The sequence below is a fragment of the Phalacrocorax aristotelis genome, chromosome 5, assembly GCF_949628215.1.
Source record: "Phalacrocorax aristotelis chromosome 5, bGulAri2.1, whole genome shotgun sequence".
NCBI classification, from domain to species: domain Eukaryota; kingdom Metazoa; phylum Chordata; class Aves; order Suliformes; family Phalacrocoracidae; genus Phalacrocorax; species Phalacrocorax aristotelis.
The window spans coordinates 22483601-22503214 of NC_134280.1; the positions used below are offsets into that span (position 1 = coordinate 22483601).

Sequence of the window (19614 nt, forward strand, 5' to 3'; positions counted from 1 at the left end):
TGCTGTGTGTGAAGTTTATTCATGACTCCCTATTGCCAAGTGCAGAAGTCCACCCTAGAACCAAAGCCAGAAGAGAGAGCTCTCCCTCACCCCTTGCCAAGGCCCGACTCCTTGTTTTCCCTAAGGTGAACCTGAGTACAACATATTTTTTTTCCTCCTGTTAAACAGCAAGTTTATTATATTCAGTGTTAGCACATACTGCTATTCCTTGTTGCCCATCCCTACTTATAATCAATCATCTGCCCACTCTAAACCAGATCCAGTGTGACAACCAGAGAATAGCAATGACAAAGCAACAGCGCATCAGCTCACTTACCACCTCACTAATCTATGCCAATTGCAACTTTACTGGGCCATACAAGGTGAAGTTGTGTATATAATTATACCATAGCATGAGTCTCCTTGCACAACACTAACAGATCTGTAATTGCTGTAGGTAGGCTTCAAGAGGAACCTATTATCTTTTACTGAAGGAGTGTGGCTACGAGCCATTCATTTACTGCCCGGTACTTGAGAAAAAGCATTAGTGCTTAGAGCAGAGCCCCTCCACCCCATTCTGCTCCAGTCTTTATGGTATTTTCCTTTTATACCTTGTTCTTAATATCTGGCCTTTTTCAACACCTGCCAGCATTACTAGGTGCTGCTGAAGCACTGGTCCAAACCTAAGGATCCATCCTTTAGCAATTCCTTTCAGTCAGAGCAGTTGATATGTAGGTCAGTTAACCTTTCTGAAGTTGTTAAACTACTTCTGCTACTTGCAGGTATAAGCCACAGCTCATGTTTATACTTCTCCACTAACCTTAGATTAATTCTGATTGGATTTCACAGGTAAAAAGGACTATAAACTGACTAATTTCTCAACCTGCTTTCTGGAAGGTGTAATTAAAAATAACTTGTACATTTGACTTTTACTTATATCAAAACCAGCTTAAATTATTCTAGGTAAGTATTTAACAGTGGAAAGAGAAGAAACAATTTTCATTACAGCTGCAAAATATAAAAACTCCGCAAAAATAAGCTTAAGTACTAGTCATAAAAGGTCAACCTAAGTTATTTACAATTCAAAGTGACCTATGCATCAAAGTAACAGGGAGGAATTAGAGCATGAATTTGACAAAAAGAAATAGCTGTTCTCTAGTGGGAATTCCACGTCAAGTATTTTAACTTTGCAAGTCAGCTCCTTGGCAACAAAATAAATCCTGCATAATCCAAAATGATAATACCAAAACAGCACTTAGTCTTTCAAGCTAAGAGCAGTCCCAGTGCCACACTGTCTTATCAGTAGCAAGGCATATTACCCTCTCAGATTAATCTCTGTTTTAAAAAAAACCCACCAGGTATGTTTTAATCTGTCATAATAAAAACAAAACATATAATGGTCTGCTACTATCCTTATCCCCCTAATGAAATTAAATGTTCATTCAGTAATTCATGTTTGATCCTGAACTGAACAGGCTGTGAGCAGATTTAATCTATCTTTGTAACTTACGTGTGTAGAAAATATACTGCTGGTTTTTGTTTGGGTTTTTCTTCTGAAGAATATACTCTAGTTAAACACTTGGACTTTGTGAGATAAAGGTGAACTCAGTGCATGCATAAACTGTGTCCTACAAGGATTTTGATTTTTTAGAATTTCTGTATCATCTTCATATGCAATATCTAGACATGAATGGGAAAATGCACTTCATAGTAGTGGTCATGCCAAATGCCTAAAACATAGCCTAAAACATAACCAGGGGAATAACTAATTATTCATCATTATGAACATTTGTTAACATGTATGTCAATTACAATAGTGTTGTACTTTTTCATATGAAAAAACATTAGCAAAATCTCTGTTGAAATGAAGTCTAATGAGTAAAACTAAATGAGTAAAACTAAAAACAGTATGATGAGCAGAGTGTGTGGTGGATCATAATAAATATACAGTTGTGAACTGGGATGAAAAACACTACTTTCCAGAAACGCTGATGGCTTTGTCACAAGTGATTTGCATGCTGTCTCTGCACAGTCATCCAGAAAAGTGGGATGGCCCCATACATGGGTTGAACTTAACTTATTTCTTTTCTCACTTTGAAATTTTTCTCTCCAGTTGACTAAAAAAATATCAAGTACAAGACTGAATATTGAAAAGAGACACTTGCCCCAGGACCCTACAGTGAGTCCCAGTAAGTATTTATGCTTGTTAATATTTATACAAAAGTGTTTATATTTTTGTTCATTGTTTCTGTACAGCTAGGTGGTAGGCAAGATTAAGTAGGAGTCTTCAGTTCAAAGAAGTCAAAGGCAACATAGTTCCTGACTTCAGGGAGACTGGCTCCATATCCATGCTCATGAAAGGTGCTCATGAAAAGGAAGTGTGCTGTGAGTCTTTGCTTTAACATTCTATCCATATCACCCACATTCAAAGTGGTTCTCCTGCTTTCTCTTATGCAAGAAATATGTTGTGAAAAGGCCTTCCCAGTTCCTGTGGCCACGCTCGCCATTGCTCCTAGATAAAGGCAGAGGGAACTGCAATATCTGCAAGACACCTTGAGGGTTTTTGGTGAAGCCAGCTATTGGTCAGTCTGGAATTCTTACTGCAGGCTCTAAATTCAGGGAAGCATCCAGCTCAATAAAAGCAATGGGCTGAAGCAAGTGCTTACACTCTCCCTAAACTGAGAGCAATAGCTCTTTATAGTCCAACAGAACAACATGTGGATAACATTCATTGGGAAGAGATCTCTGTATTTCAAACAGAGGATTTTTTTATTCCCCATGCAAAGCTGTTCTGTAAAATTGAACTATCCCATCCTGCAGCTCTCCTAACACGTTTAGCTATGTTTTTGACCTATGTTGTTGTTTTTAAGAAATAACACTGATTACAGTAATGTGTAGTGTAGACAATAGCATCAGGTCTATAAAAAGAAAGAGTTATTGCTGAGGTGTCCATGTTCAGATTATACAAGTTTCAACAGCTTTAGCATGGACTATCTTTTATCTGGGGCCATGGACTACATGAGCAGTAGCAGTCAGAGCACATCTTCCAATTGAGTTTCACTGGAAAGGACCCATTTCCCTTACTCTGAGATAGTTGCACAGTGGGAACCAAAGCATATTAAGAAGAAACTACTGAGAAATTTCTTCCAAAGGTACACTTCTGATCTCAGCTGATCAGAAGACATCCAGTATTATCCAGTTCTTCATTCGCTTTAGGGGAGTAACTTATGAGAACCTTCAAGATAAATTGCAAAATTTATCCTTTCATTTCATAGCTTTGGGGATTTTTACCCCTCACTTCCCCAGCATATTGGTCCCAGAGTACAAGCCCACGTGTCTGTCACAACATGATTGCAGATATTCAGACAGCTTAGAAAGCAGATGCATATTCCATCTGCCTGACTGCCTTGGCATGAGGCAGAAATGTTTCAAATTTATGACTAATGAAACACAGATGTTGGACTTTGCTCATGTTTGTCATGGCTTGTTTTTTTCCTGCAGCCTCTCTCCTTTGATGGACTAAGACCTTCAAGAAAAGGAATTAATCCTTGGGAATGAAGACATTTAGCATCTTGCAGGATGACATCAGCCCCAAACCTCCCAGTGTCTAAAAAACCTCTCTCAAAAGGAATCAAAGGTTAGATCCATTGCAGAATGCACATAGCAGTGTCTCACCTGCTGTCTAGTGAAAGCCACAGTTCCTGGCATGAGGTCTAGACAGTCAAAATGTGTTTGGAGGTGGCACACCTATGGCTAAAAGGCCAAGCACATTGGCCAGGAGCCACTTAGTGGATCAACAAGGACTGGAACATCTTTTGATCTGCCCCTCCTTTGACCTTATCTAGCAAACATCAAGCTGCAGATAAATGTGATCCAAAGTCCTGAGGAACTTCCCAGAGGGCAATGCCTAAGCCAAAACAACCCTCCCCCCCCAAAAAAAAAACCAAAAACAACCAACCAACCAAACGACAAAAGGACAATCTTTCCTTTGATAGGTTGCTGGCACTGCTATTAGGAGCATTTGCTCAACCCTTTTCTAATTGGTAGCTCAAATGCTGGGGCATTCATTGATTCACTCTTTCCTGCCTGAAAGGTTTCAGACCTCCAGTTTCTAGAAGAGCATCTGCCCTTTAGGTCATATATTCTTTGCATGTGTGTGTACCTACCATAACCTAAGCAAGTGAGTGGGAATCACAACACAAGTTTTGTCCTATCTCAGGTGGGTAGTGGCATTCCCATTTTCTTCCCAGTGAATGTGTCATTACTTTACCCAGTAAGAAACAGCATCAACAGAGGGGTTTTCTCTACCCTCCCAATTCTTGAAAAATTAGGACACTTTCCCAGGCATTAGCTAAAGCAGCACTGGATTTCTTCAGGCAGCCCTCCAGTTCCCCACTAACTTGGCAAATATTTACCCAAAAAGCTGTTTTACAAAAGGGGGAGCATCCTCCTTCTAATACATCAAGTTTTTGAAGGTAAAAACAGCCATGGTTGAACTCTTGAAAAGTTTCAAGTGAGCCTGTGGATTTTGATGGTGTCCTGGTTTCAGCTGGGATAGAGAAATTATTCTTCCTAGTAGCTGGTACAGTGCTGTGTTTTGGATTTGGTATGAGAATGATTTTGATAACACACTGATGTTTTAGTTGTTGCTAAGTAGTGCTTAAAATAGTTAAGGACTTTTCAGCTTCCCATGCGCTGCTGGGTGTACAAGAAGCTGGGAGGGGGCACAGCAAGGACAGCTGATCCAAACTGGCCAAAGGGCAGGCTTCATGCCCAGTAAATTAACTGTGGGGAGTTGGCCAAAGGACAGGCAGTGATCACTGCTGGAGGACTGCCTGGGCGTTGGTCACTGGGTGGTGAACAGTTGCATCACTTGTTTTTTTACTGGGTTTTGTTTCTCTCTCTCTCTCTCCCCCCCCAATTGTTTTCACATTACTGTTGTTGTTGTTATTATTGTTGTTGGTGTTATTATTATTATTATTAAACTGTTCTTATCTCATCCCATGAGTTTTCTTATTTTTGCTCTTAGGATTCTCTTCTCCACCCCCCTGCGGGCAGGGCAGGGAGGGTGAGTGAGTGTCTGCATGGTCCTTGGTTGCCGACTGGGGCTAAACCACCACAGCTGGTAATGCATCCTTTAGTGAATGCCAAGGTTTAAAGCATATTCTTATTTCTTACTTGTCTTCCAAACTTGTTGATGCAAGTCTACTTTTTGCTGGCAACTATGAACCCTGTTACAGTTATCTACCTCTCCCTGGGCATTCTGCAGGGAGCAGGCAGCAAAGAGCTGCCTGAAATATATGAACAAAAAAGTGAAGTTTTTTTTTATAGGATCCAAAGCTTTTTCAAAGGTTTGGCCAAGTCTGTAAAATAAAATTCTGCATGGAAGGACCTCTGCGTGTCTCTTTCTCCACTGTACCTGCACATGAGGTACATCTTGCTTCACCTAAAGTAAACTGTATGCAAGTATAGAAACCCACTCCCAACACTTCCTGGAAAGTGAGCAAGAGAGATAATGAAGAATACATGACAAATGCTAAGAATCCTACCCCTTCAAAGAGCTCAAACAATAGTGCGATGACAGTGATATAAATATCTCTACTGAAAAATGTTTATAGGCAAGAAGGCTAACCCCATTTACTTGCAAGATCTAAAGATTTGCCCAAAACACGTCAAGTTCTGCATCATACATTCACTCCCCTCTGCTTCAGAGCTAAAATACACTTTAAAATATTAGCATAACATACCCCAAGAATCTGACTGAATAACAAAGCATAGAGTGGACTGACTGCTCCGTTCACAGCTGCTGCCAGAGATCCAAACACCATGTATGGCCATTCAGAGGCATTGTATTCCAAAATTCTGGTAAATGGTACAGGCTTGACATCTTCCTCCACAAATCCAGATTCCTGAAAAAACAGGTTGGATTTATGAAGCAAATGTATTCCACCTGTGATGTCCCCTCTTTGACAGTGAGATAAAATAGTTAGCATAATCTGTTAAATGACCATCTAGTGCCCAAACAGCTGCTCTAGCTTCGTATGGGAAGGGACAGTGATGGGTCTTGGCTGCTGTCTGGCGCAATTTTGTAGGGCTAGGGAGTCACAAGAGGGTTACATAAATGCCCACCTTTACTGGCCCTGGAGAAAAAGAGAGTGATTCATGCCTTGGGCAGCTTTACTGAGTCCAACTTCAGAGGTTAATTACAACCAGTTTAAGATGTTCTGCCACTGAAACTCAGGCTGTTCCTTTTTTGCTGCCTCCAGATGAGGCATGATGCAATACCCAGTGCCAAAACTTAAACTTCTTCCTCACAAGGGGCTTTTTGTGTCAGTCATGGAATCTTCTTAAATATTGTTTAAAGTATTGTGGGTGAACACACTTATCAGACTCTGCATCAAATTAACAGGTATGCTATGTAATTAAAACAAGGGAGATCTCAGAGTGATAGCTGGATTCAGACCTTATATATGTGAATTATGCCTCCCTTCTGTGAAACATCCTAAGACTATATGCTGAATATCCATAATAATTCCCAGGAAGAGCAGAATATTCATCATCAAATTATAACTTACCCTACAGTTTGATTTGTGCAGTTTTTGTAACAGTGTGCTGTGCCCTGGTCATGTCCCTCAGTTCATGTGGCTGGAAATGCCCAGACAGAACAGACACTGTGAAAACCTATCTGCTGGAAATGTGGAAGGAGGGATGAAGCATCTTGCATTTTCTTTTCCTTCTGAGATAGTGTAAGAATGACAGCACTAGTGCTCTCTATTTATCCACAGAATGGGTTAGCAAGAACAATGACTTCTAACTGCTGCTCTCCGCACTGAACTACATAGGCATAGAAATTAGTGCAGGGAGCTTCATAAGCACTTTGCAAACCCACTGTGCATAATCCTACATATTCTGCATAATTTTAAGGCACGCTGTTTTTATTTTTTATGCTAGTTGATTGCACAAGGACACCATCAGTGAAAAGAGTCTGGGTTAGGTTGCATGAGGGTCTCTCTTTACTCAAGTCTCCAGGTGATTTTGAGACGAAAGTGAATTTACTCTTTGTTGAACAAAAGGCAGTGTCATTGTTATTTCCGTGTGGCTATTACATTTCACAAACTGAGCATTTTGCTTTTTGTCAGTTAATTCAGCTTTTATGAATATGTCTTTTTCAACTTAATCTACAACACATATCAATTTATCAACAGGTCATGCTCTGCTAGAAAGTTTTTATGGACCAATTAGCATAACAGCCACCAAAATGCAGTCTAGGGTTTACACAGTGGGTAAGAACAGAAGCTGCGGTTCATTTAAGTAGGGAAAAGGAGTGATCCAAGACGACACATCTGCCAACAACTCCTATAACAGAGGCACGTATCCACAGGTTATCATTACCAAGTAATATAACCCGTTTAGTTGAAAATTTAATAACAAACTATTGGACCTGACCTTTTTCTCTTGTCCATCATCTTCTCCATTAGAAGGCATAAGGTATATAGATTCTGCATGATCTCTTGCAATGGATAATGGAGTGTCAGGGACCACATTAGAGAGCTGAGATCTGGAACGCTGCCGAAGTGAAGCTCTGTAAAGAGGACAGAAATGGTCTGTTCTTCACAGGTCAGTAATGCAATACTCGCTTGCAAAGCAGGTGCAGTTTTCATGTCAACTAAATCAGGATTCACTGAAACAAATCATACAAATCCCACAGAGTTCTCCTTTCTTTTTCTATGTTCTCTCAACTTCTTGAGAAGAAAATACCTCAACGATAGGGGCAAATACTTTTCAAAATCATGTTTCACCCCCACCACTCAGACGTCATCTTATATGTACCCTGCACTGTGTATTTGTTGTGCAAAATTGTAGTGTATCCTACTATATTTGTACAAGCTGTTAAGACACCAAGTCAATTCACTGTTACCACTATCAAGTAATTCAGTCCAGCAAAACAGGATGCTGAAACAATCCACCTGTATCCCTGACAAAACATAACCCTCTAATGCAGGAGACGTATTCACTTGCAGATGGCTGACATGGGCTTGCCTTAAAGAAATAATAAGTGTCTGGCAACAGGGTAGTCTGGATTGTAAAATTATCAGGTAGAAGCCATAATAAAGATGTCCTTGTACATTGCATTGATTTCTCAAGTAATTGCACAGCAAGACATTTTTCAAGTGACCAGACTGAAAGTGCATTAGGCAATACAAATATATGGCTGTATGGTAGTAATATTAAAAATGGAACATTAAAACAGTAGACCAGAATTGGAGAGAAGGTACTATGGATAGAAAGGGGAGTAAAATTAAGAGTCTTGCTATTTATCCATGGGCCTTCAATCAGTAATTTCTTTCCAAGTGAACTGTCTTAGTAAAATCCTTGCAGCCCTTCCACCCTCTTTTACACAACATACAGAGAAGTGATTCATTAGCATTATAGGGATTTTGGAATAGTGGAATGAAGTATAGAGATCTGGAAACATACTGAGATTTACAATCATTTTTAAGACTCACCGCAAACTGGCCTGATAGCTTCCTCTGCTGAATGACTGGACTTTCTCAAGATTTGGCTCAACCATGTTATTTTCTGCTGCTGTAAAATATAGCATATAGAGTTCTTCACTTTGTGCTAAAATTGAATACAACCTAAGTCCACCATGGCTCTGCAAAGCACAGTGTCTCCAAGTCAGAACTGGAATACTTTGTTGAAGGCAAAGAACATAATACGACTTTGCTACTATTTCAGCTAATTGCTGTCGTCTTTTAAGATAATCAAAACCAAGGTATGGTGCTTCACAAAAATACAACAGATCATTCTATTAGACATCCATTTCCAGAAGCTTTGATTCAAATCTGCCTCTAGTAAAAAAAAAATAGAGTGGTTTCAGCATATTCTGTAATTTGTTTTCATTTCAAATGCAGCAGGACTGGACTGTCAGCACTAAATGGAGCTATAAAATGACAGGTATTGCAGGTCAGGATTAATGTTTCAGGGCAGATCTATATTAGGAAGGTCATTCAGTGCATATGCAGTAAAAACACTTTTCTCAGGGTTATTAATATATTCTTTCTATGAACACTAAAATTCAGCCATAAAGGCAGAAGATAAAAAAAAAAAGGAAGCAACTAGCTCTTATTAAAACAAAAAAGAAACCTGCATTCTGTGGAATTTTACATAATTTTATAAAAGAAAACAAAATACTTACTTTCTGTTGCTCCTCTGTTAAGTGCTGTGTCTCCTTTGCTTTGCAAGGTCACCAACATGAAATAAACCCCTTTCCTCTTCAAGAGCTCCTCATGAGTTCCTCTCTCCACAGCCCTTCCATGCTCAAACCCAACAATGACATCGGCAGCTTTGATGGCTGACAGGCGGTGAGCTATTGAGACTGCTGTGCGGCCAAGGTGTGCCTGACAGGGAACAACAGCCCCATTCCGAGGACAGCAAACAGAAATGCTTGGAACCAATGCTACGTAATCTAAAGTTTCGTCAAATCACTAGGGGTCTTTCTAGTGGTTTCAGCTGACTTTGGCTTGAACTCGATCCATAGCCCATAGATAAGCAATGGTTTCTGAGCAACGGGAGCTATAGATTTCTGTTAATGTCCCAATGTAAGAAAAAATTATTTTCTGTCACTTATACTAAGGTTCTATTTGTGCATATGAAACATCTATTAAGAAAAGTTTCTCACTGCTTTGTTGCAATTCAGTAGCACCCTCTGCACAGTGCATTAAAAATAATTTCTGCCCTTTTAAGTCTGGTTTATCCTATGCTATAGCAAACCTTATGGAGTGCTTCTTGGACAGTAGCTTCACTTTCATTATCAAGTGCTGATGTAGCCATATCCAGTAGCAGGATTTTGGGGTTTCGTAAAAGAGCTCGGGCAATAGCTATCCTCTGTTTTTGACCTCCACTCATCTGGCTTCCACCCTCTCCAACATGAGTGTCAAATTGCTGAAAGGAAGAAATGAAACAGATAACAAAAGGGTCTGTTAAGCTTTTGGTGAAGACATTGGTAAAAAATGTCTCAGATTTGTTCTGGGAGTAAACTTAAAAAATTATTGTCTTCGAAAGGCAAAAATATTGTTAGTGCACCAAAGGAGAGCTGATGAAATAACTTCCTTCATAATGAACAGCATCATTTTGCCTGAACTGGGATTCCAGCCCCAAGCCAAAAGTATGTACTGATAAAAAGGTGAAATGTTCTGGTTTGGCTCAAACTGACTGTATGAGCAAAAGCTGAAATAGAAAGGGAACACCTGCCCACTCTCCATCAGATGACTCACCAGCAAAGATTCCACAGAACTGGACTTTCCAGCTGATGGCCTGTGACTCATGAACACTGTGTCTATGATTCATGGACATCATATTCTGGTGGCATCAGGTTTAAGTAAAGAATTAAATGAACATATAAAGCCTAGCATCTCAAGACCCAGGATAATTATATTCACTAGAGCCAAATCTTGTTTATTCCTCCATTTCCAGGAAATAAACAGGGGCCTTTACAAAGTCCTTCTATGAATACCTTCCTGGAAGTCTGGGAATGCATAGATGGAGGATAAAAAGTGCCTACTGACATTAGTGAATGGTACTTGAATCCTGTCAATCAGGTTCACTGTTGTAACGTCCCTTTGAGAAGCTACTTGGCAAAATAACATTCTAGAAAAGTAAACAGCCCAGTATCAAATACGGGCTTTGTAAGGAGGATACCATAGGGCTGATCAAAGCCTGTCTCCATAAGGGAAGGAACCAGGGAATAAGGAATCTGCAGCTAACTTACAGAGTTCAGACAAGGAGGTAATGTTGTGAGGATCAGTAGAGACTGCTCAAAAACTTATGCTGGCTAGTGAGAGTCTGAGCTCTAAATTGCTTTTGGCCTGAGCAGAAACAGATCTCCATAGCATGAAGAATACATATTTTAAAATCATGCTATGATTATTACCATGATATTGAATGTTGTGCATATGATTCCTGAGGAATTAATTCTTCTTGTTTTGTGGTTTCTTTTTTTAACTTGGTGACATACACATAATAAGACCTAATTAACTCTAGTCAAAGGAAAGGTTGTTGCCTGCTATCTATATTAATCTTCTGCCCTTCTGCCTGAGCACAAATGGCTGCATGGGGGGAGGGACAAAAGGATTCTCTATTTTTCCATCAAATTCTGCCAAACATTTTGCAAGGCGCAACATACCTGCGGCAAGTCCATGATGAAATTATAAGCATTGGCCTGTTTGGCTGCTTTGATTATGTCTTCCATGGTAGCCTCATCCCGACCATAGCGAATGTTTTCTGCAATCGTGGTGGCAAACAGCACTGGCTCTTGTTCAACAATACCAATCTGTGAGCGTAGCCACTGGATATTAAGGGAACGAATGTCGTGGCCATCCAGGGTAATCTATAAAGGCCAATTAAAACATGCACCAAAAAAAAAAGGCAAAAATGTCAGGGACATTATCCCCTCCAGTTTAGAGAAAGACACAATGGAAATGAAGGGCCTGTGATGCTGTGTTTCCATTACCAGTGTAAAAACCAGCTTTCATACATAAAAGAATGAAATGCAGTGGCAGTAGTACATGCTAGTTCTTGGGCCTAGGAGTTGTGCTCCTTGATTTCATTTCCCAATACCTCTTTTTGCTTGGCCTCAGAAGTAAAACCAGGTGGAAAGCAATCATCAAAATTATTATTATATATTTGCAATAAATTGGTTCTTTGTCTTTTATACATTCAAATACAGGTCACCATGTACGTGATTTGTGCCATCTGGGAACACATAAATGGAATGAGACTGTTAATGGATGGATGTAATTCATATTCTTAGCCAATCCATTACTAAATGGTAATTGCATACACTAAAGCAATATTATGGGATAATGATTAAATGTTCAATTCTGTGTTTTCCAGAAGGGAAAATGATTTGTCACTGCTGAATGATCATATTTATAGGTATAGTTTCTGCTCAGATTTAGCACTGAATGTATAGTTTCTCCTAACAGGTTTTCTATTTCACATAATTATTTTTTATAACATTTTATAAACATTCCCCTGAAAGGCATAAGAGGATACTTCACTCATTAAAAAAAAAAAAAAAAAAAAAGAAAGGAAAAGAAAAGAAAAGAAAGGAAAATTAGGATTCTCCTTTCCCGTCTTGGAGAAGAATCCATGTTGTTCTTTCAAGTCCCTTAGGCTAGAGAAACACATTCTAGACTGGTACACTCACCATGCCATCAGTGGGGTCATAGAAACGCTGGATGAGCTGTATTGTTGTACTTTTTCCAGCTCCACTAGCTCCAACAAAAGCTGTTGTCTCCCCTGCTTTAATAACCATATTAAGGTTATCCAAAATCTGGACAGAGAAAAAAAAAAAAAAGGGGATCTATCCATTCGAATTATCTCACAGTCATACAACCAAGTGGTGGTATCTGTATACTAAAATGGAGAGTCAAAGCAATTTTACAAAATTCAGAAAAATATTATGAAGAAAGAGGAAAAAGAAAGCCAAATATTTTTACATTTAAATGCAAATATTTTTACATTTAAATGCAGAGCCTTGACAGGCAGGCAGATCTTTGTCTTTGTTCCTGTTGTTCATCGTTAAGACCTAGTCAAGTTAATACTATTGGAGAACTTGGCAATATATCCCCTTTAAAGAACACTGTACATGTATTATGAATGCCTGTTAAAGCATACATATTGAGAACGTAACAGAGAAATTATGTAGAGAAATCTGATACTTAATATGCTTCTGTCTTTAGAAACAATAACTCTCGCTTGTCCAGTAATTTGCTTTTCCGAGGAGAATTTGTCAATTCAAACATAGTAGTAGAGAAATAATGGGGTATACAGCCAATGCTCCTGTACCTTTTCCTAGAATTTTAATGGGTCATACGGCACATAAAATCTCCTTGACTGTTCAGCTTATTACTTTGTGTCCTACCCTAACACATGTTGATACAAGTACATAATTAATTTTAAGAGAAGCTGTATGCAGGTGATTCTGTCTGTAATTACTACGAGTTTATGTTCAGCAGCAAGGAGTATCTATGGCAATGGATATGTCAGAATGGTAAAATAAGCAGAATTTTAAGTAGAGAAACCTTTAACAGAAGAATTATTTAGCCTACTTTTAAACAGAGGGTCTGGGCTTCTGGAAAACAAACTCTACTGAAAATCTAGAAATTGCTGGCAGAACCAGGATATTTTGATTGTTTACAGTAATTGTGTTCACAGGATGCATCATTAATAATTACCTTTATGTCTGGTCTGGAGGGATAATGGAATGTCACATTATGAAATTCAATTTCACCTCGGACTTTATCCAGCTTGTAGCCGTCTTCTGACAAGCAGTCAATGGTGGGTTTCTAGGACAGAATTTATTGCATTATTTATTTGCTGTTAAACAGCCAACACTGCTGCAGTAGATAAATATTCCCAATATCATACAAAGCCGTGGCACTTCTGTTTGAACAGCACTTGGCTGCAACAAGCAGGCCAGGGCTGGCAGGTAAGGTACGCAATATTGAAGGACACAATGATGGGAGAATTGTCACTGGTGGGTGGTAGTACGGGCAGGATGAGTGCACTCTCTTCTCATTTTAGCTTTACTACAGTTACCGCAGTCAACCACTCAACTGGTTTTTGCTGAAAAAACAGAAGTAGCTGACTGAGTGAGGCATTTTGACTAAGTTAATCTAGCCAGCTCCTCAGGAATAAAATAGCACTACTTCACTCATAAAAACTCCTAGAGCACTGAACAACCAATTCATTGCTGCAAATCTACATGCTTTACCACTTTGCCTTTAAAACAGCCGTCCTTGCACACCCAGTCCTAAGAACTGGAATCATAATTTGAAGTTTTCCCACATTCTTTTGGCCAGGCCTTGGGTATTGTGGACTGCTAGACATGAGCAGAGATCTAAGAGAAATTTGAGGAATCCTGAAGAAATCAAATTTTCTAAGGATAGATTTTTGAAACATAGAACACAGAGAATGAATTAAAGCTATTGCACCACCAATATTTGATAACTGAAATGTGCATGATTTTTTATGTAGCCTAACAGATTGAAGGGAATTTTAATATGAGAAATGTGTGTGTTCTAAGGTGTTAAGCACAGCTGAAAGATTGGTACCTCTTTAGGAATATATCTTACTTAAATTCAGATACTAAGCTATGAAGAAAAGCTTCACTCATCCTGCAAATGGGAACCTCAGCATGGCTGTAAGTTTAGTGCCAGAAAAAAAATCTATATCAGGGCAGAGCTGTGTTTTTACTGTCTAATCACAAATCTACAAATGCGGCAAGCAGATGGATCTAATTTTGTCACCCTTTCTCTAGACAGATGAAATCTCACTTTAGTTTGCCTTTTTCCCCCTAAGGTTATCTGACTCAGCCTTGTCTTGAATTTTGTGATTAATTCATACTGTTGCAACTCTTCTGTGCTTTTTAAGTTTTTCTTTTAAATACTTTTTCCTTATTCATCTTTTTGAGTTTATCTTAGAGCTTTAGCTTATGAAGTGCGTTGATACAACATATGTGTTATCATTATTATAGAACATTGAAGGGTTACTAAAAAGTCCATTAGCATTACCACAGCCCCTCTAGCCTTCTTTATATACCCTTATGTGCTCTGTAAAAGACAAGCAGCATTTTAATGTGTTTACACAGCTTTTAGCACAATAAAGCTTGTCAATGAACAGAGGTGCTACATACTGCTAAGAAATCAGCAGTATTTTGCCAACCACTAAATTTTTACAGATACAGAAAGAAATCCTCATCAATAAATGCCAGTGGCTCCCAGACTTTCTCATATAACCTTATTTCGAATATCTATCTGTCTAGATAACATTGTGATTAACATTATGACTGTTGCGTGACCAGTGGCTGTGCTCGTTTGGTCTCATTTTAACTTGGGGGGGTTTCTGGGACAGGTGACAGAAGCCACCTTTGCCACTAATGCCAATAGAGCCACATCCTTTGATGCCACCTGGAGGCTGAGAGCTAGATGCTTGCTGCAGGCTTGGCTGCAAGGTGACTATTTCTGCCTGTCTGTATACTTTCCATGGGTCAGCACTGATCAGTAATTATACAGGAGGGGAAATGGGAGTAAGAAACAGCAATAGCTGAGGCAAAACTTCATTATTCAGAAACAGGCCACTTAAGAAATCTGTTCAACGCCGTCTCTAATCCCGTGTGCATGCCACTAGAGCTTTCTATTGCACAGTCAATTTTTTCTTTAATTATATTAATTTTTCCTCATTTACACAGCACATAAAACGACTACCATTTGAGGTTATTTAATTATTTTCCCACTACAAAGTGACACAGCTTAGAAATTCATTACTTACTTTATCTATTGTTTCAAAAATGTTTCCTGCAGCCCCACGACCAGTGGCAAAGGCTTCCAGACAGGGAGATGCCTGGCCAAGATTTAAAGCTCCTACTAAAACACCAAAGAAAACCTGAAGAAGTGGAAAAAGAAATTAACAAAATATGGCATCACATTTTTGTTACAGTTTAGAGCTTAGACAGGCAAATCAAACTACAGTGGATTAATGACTTCTTGTATATCAGCTGAGCTGCAGTGATTCACTATGTGAGCATAATTAGCCCACAAGAAAGAAAAGAAATGCATCTTAGAAGGGATTTTCACTGTCTTGCACAACTTTACTTCCAGGCTGAAGTAAACCAACTTATCTCATATTTCCCCTGGCTGAAAAACATGTGCACCCAGATATTTACTTAGGTAAATTTACTGAGGTGCCACTTAACTACCACACACATGCAAATGCATTAATTGTCTGTTTTTTACAACAAGGAGTAAGCTGCATTGTATTGTAAGTATAGCTTATTCTTCTCAGTGCTAATATACCAGCATGTGCTTGTCAGAATGAACATTTTTTTTTCCTAGAATTTACTCCTCCTTAGTTTTTCAATTACAGAGGTGGTTTGGCAGAGCAGATTGTAAACCTTTGGATAATGTCTTTGGTGGAGGCTTTTGGTCCATTTTTGCTTTCTTGTGGCTGATAGTTTGAACATTCACCCTGAGCTTTAGGAGAACTGGTATGTAATCCTTTGTTGTAGTTTGGCAATATCTGATAATTCTGCTAAGAAGCAATCAAGGACTCAGCCAACCTTTTGAATACAAAGCAATAGTCAGGATAAATGGTGTATAAGGAAACACTACTGTTGAGAAAGAAATAAAAGTACTCAGTACTCCATTCTCCCTTGCTTCATAGTGATGTTTCCTGAGAATAATCCCATGGCTAAAGTGGAAGAAATCTACTGTACACATACTGTGCACTACAAAAATCTGCACTGTGATGTACAGATCATGCCATAAGTTCATACTCAGCTTTACTACAAACTAATTTTCTTGTGTGAATGAGTCCCAAAGCAAGTAGGTTATATTCATGTCAGAATCCATCATGAACATGAGGGATTACGCTCTGTACATCTGATAGAAGAAGGAGGGAAAGCAATGCTTAGTGTATCTCAATGCTGTACGTCTGGTACAAGCCAGTCTTTCAGAAACCAGGAAAAGCATATTTAAATGTTTTGTATTTACAAATCCTCCCCTCCTCCCCCTTGCCAGACTAGGATTGTATGATAGAAGATATAAAGTACAGGAAAGGTGGCTGGAAACTGAGTGAGGAAGGGGAGCATAAAGGAGAGTCTCTCTATTGACAGCTGCAATTTTTCAGCTACAGGGTAGCTCCCCACAGTTTGCCATTTGTCATTTGGGAGCACTGAACTATAGTTACATGCAAGGCAAGGAAATTGCTCACTTTGTTTTTCACAGCACTACCTTGTATCAACTACTAATGTCAAGAGCAGTTGCAAATTATTTCCTGTGAGGGACATCCTCCTTGAACAGAATGACTCAATTTTACAATGGTCTCAGAGCAATTTACCAAGCTCCATTTAACAGGAAGTTTTGCACTGCATGCTGCTGGTGGTTGGGAGCTCTCATAGTGTGCAACAGGCAGAGAAGGATCAGACATAGATGTTTAATCAGAACACCCAGGACTTATTAAGGTTCAGGAAAAATTTCCTCTGGGTCTGGACTGGACCCTGCCATTTGGGCAGTCCTGGCTTAAAGCAAAAAAACCAAAATATCTGTAGATGTTGGGTTTTTTTGCATTTAGGTCATCAGTGTCTAAAGCATCTACTGTGCAGAAGTGGACACGAGTGCCATGCAGGTTAGTATGGGTTTTTTATATATGCTGCAGAGGCCACAGCCATGTTTGGGTTTAATCAGCATACATGTTTACATGTTCTTTGTCATCTAGAGAGCTGGGTGGGCAATTAGCAACAGGAAATGGTGATTCAAAGGAACAGAAACTGTTCATGAGAGAGAGGTTAGATTTGATAAAACTTTCTTTGGTCAGGTTTCTCTTTACCACAATGGGGGTTTTCATCACCAGGTAAGTTCTTCAGAGAAGCCAATATCCCAGAAGCCACATGCTGACCCACAAAATGGGAAAGCTAGTTTCAGGCCTCTGCCCATTGTCTAGCAGGGTCCCAAATGAAAGCAGTACCTCAGTAGGCAGCATTTCAGATCTTAAAAATAATCATGTGTGGGTTTTTTTTAATCTTGTCCAATTGTGTCATATACTTTCATACATATACTGAATAATGATCTTTAAAAGACACATATAGTGTTTGTTTCCACTGAGCCACCAGATACCATAACAGTACAAATATGTGTTCCAGAACTAATGTTTTAAGAAACAGTCCAGAAAAGTTGCATCAAGCTATGATGGGTACCTGCAGAAGAGTGCCAGGTGAATACTCCTCTTCTTCAAGGACAAGTTTAGAGCCATACCAAAAGGCTAATGCGTAACACAGGAAAATTATAAACCACATGTAACCAGTGAATAATCCCATTATTATTCCTTTTCGAATTCCCCAGCGCTGAGCAAACACCAGATTCTTATCGTATCTGTAGAAAGAGAGAAAAATAAAAGGGGATTAAATGAATTCTATAGAAAATTCAAAATGAGCAAAGACCAACAGAATGAGGCGTCTTCAATGACTGGCTATACTACAGTTAACTGTGGGTCCACATAAGGTTGATACCTCTCATTCTGAAGTGAAAAACCACTGCTGAAACCAGCAATGATCCCAGATCATTAAATCCTTGTATGTTCTAGTGTAATAAGCATAAGAAAAGCCACACTCGCTGCAGATACCTCACCTTCGGGTTTGGGATTTTAGCAGAGTGACACAGGATGTGAGAATTTAGCCAACACTTAAGAGCAAGTCCTACAGTCTTGTTCTGCTTTAAACAAATTTAAGAGAAATTTGCAGCTTATCATCATCAAATCATTATGTCTTGCTGGAACTAGTTCTCTTACTTAGCTTGAAAGTACCCAAAGTTTTCAGATGTGCTGCAAAAGTGATATATCAGACAAAGTTTAGGGGAAAATTTTACAGTATGTTCCTACAAGTGGGAATGACTTGCGGATAGTATTGCTGATGTTTTATTTCACTGATTGACTGAATTATGAAACTGGTTTTGCATATGTAATGTTATTTGAAACCTAAATTTCTGTAACATACATGCATATGATTCGCACCGGTTACAAATGGTCATTGTAGAATTTAGAGACCTATTGCCATGACTCCAAAGTGCATTACAGTGTTATGTTGCTACAGGAAAAAGAAATTAGAGACCTTAACATTTGTCCAAACAAACCTTTCAATTTCTTTCTTCTCCCCACCAAAAGCAGCCACTGTTCTGATGGATGAGAGCACTTCATCAGCCACAGCTCCAGCTTTTGCGTAAGCCTGTAATTCTCGGCCTGTTAGTTTTGCCACAGCCTACAAAAACATAAGAACTGCTGGTTAAACCTGAACTGTAGGTACAGACAAGGACAGCGTAAGCAGTGCTGTCACTCTGCATTGTCTGCTCTGCCTGAGGTCACCTCCTCCACTCTGAGCAGGCTTCTATTAGGTGCGCTGCATACTCGAAGACTTCTGTCTTCTCGTATTGGGGCATATACCTCTGTAGCATGTTTTGCAGAACAGTTATCCCCTTGGCTCTGCACCAGGTAGATGGAAAGCACAGCTGACAACACCTGCTTTCCCTCCCTCTCTTTCTGCTGCTAACTGCGCTTAAGCAGACTGAGGGTTCGTGCATTGTGGGAGGAAGGGGGAGCATAAGCTGCAAGAGCATCCCTTTAGCCATTGTTGCAGAGCCCAGCTTCAGGAAGAAGAGGTAATGATACTGATGGGGGCAAACGGAAACAAATGTTGCCCACCACTATGCTTTGTTTCTTGGGCTGACAGCAAACAGGTCTCTACACAGCAGCGGAGAGCACACTGGATGCCAAAAGCTTACTTAGGCTCAAAAAATGCCCAAATTAATGGAAGTAAAGGTAGCCATGTACAATTCTACACAAGGATACCACATTGGCTTGGGAATGAGCTATAACTAGAAATTGTAAAATGTCATTATTTGTTTTCTCTCTTCAAATACTCTACCCCAGGCATCTATTAGCTACTTTTGGAGACAGGAAACCAGGCTGGATTGACCTTGGGTCTGGTTTCTTTACAGTAAAAAACAAGATTTGGGCTTGAAATGTTCATAAGAAGAAAACACTTAACAGCAGGTATGTGAAAGGAAAGAAATAGGGACAGAG

At 39.4% G+C, this 19614-nt stretch overlaps 1 protein-coding gene across 6 annotated transcripts in view; it reads right to left on the minus strand.

Annotated features, from left to right (window-relative positions):
* The window catches only part of ABCB11 (ATP binding cassette subfamily B member 11), a 59433-nt gene that overhangs the window by 14054 nt on the left and 25765 nt on the right, over positions 1 to 19614 (minus strand). For all 6 annotated transcript variants that reach the window (XM_075093371.1, XM_075093373.1, XM_075093369.1 and 3 more), the window contains 11 exons: positions 18669 to 18793; positions 17738 to 17912; positions 15316 to 15429; positions 13221 to 13331; positions 12191 to 12316; positions 11165 to 11368; positions 9754 to 9924; positions 9179 to 9380; positions 8487 to 8565; positions 7426 to 7561; positions 5727 to 5888 (listed from right to left, as the gene is read on the minus strand). In XM_075093371.1, the coding sequence (XP_074949472.1) occupies positions 5727 to 5888; positions 7426 to 7561; positions 8487 to 8565; positions 9179 to 9380; positions 9754 to 9924; positions 11165 to 11368; positions 12191 to 12316; positions 13221 to 13331; positions 15316 to 15429; positions 17738 to 17912; positions 18669 to 18793 (1605 nt within the window). The remainder of the gene's footprint in view (positions 1 to 5726; positions 5889 to 7425; positions 7562 to 8486; positions 8566 to 9178; positions 9381 to 9753; positions 9925 to 11164; positions 11369 to 12190; positions 12317 to 13220; positions 13332 to 15315; positions 15430 to 17737; positions 17913 to 18668; positions 18794 to 19614) is intronic.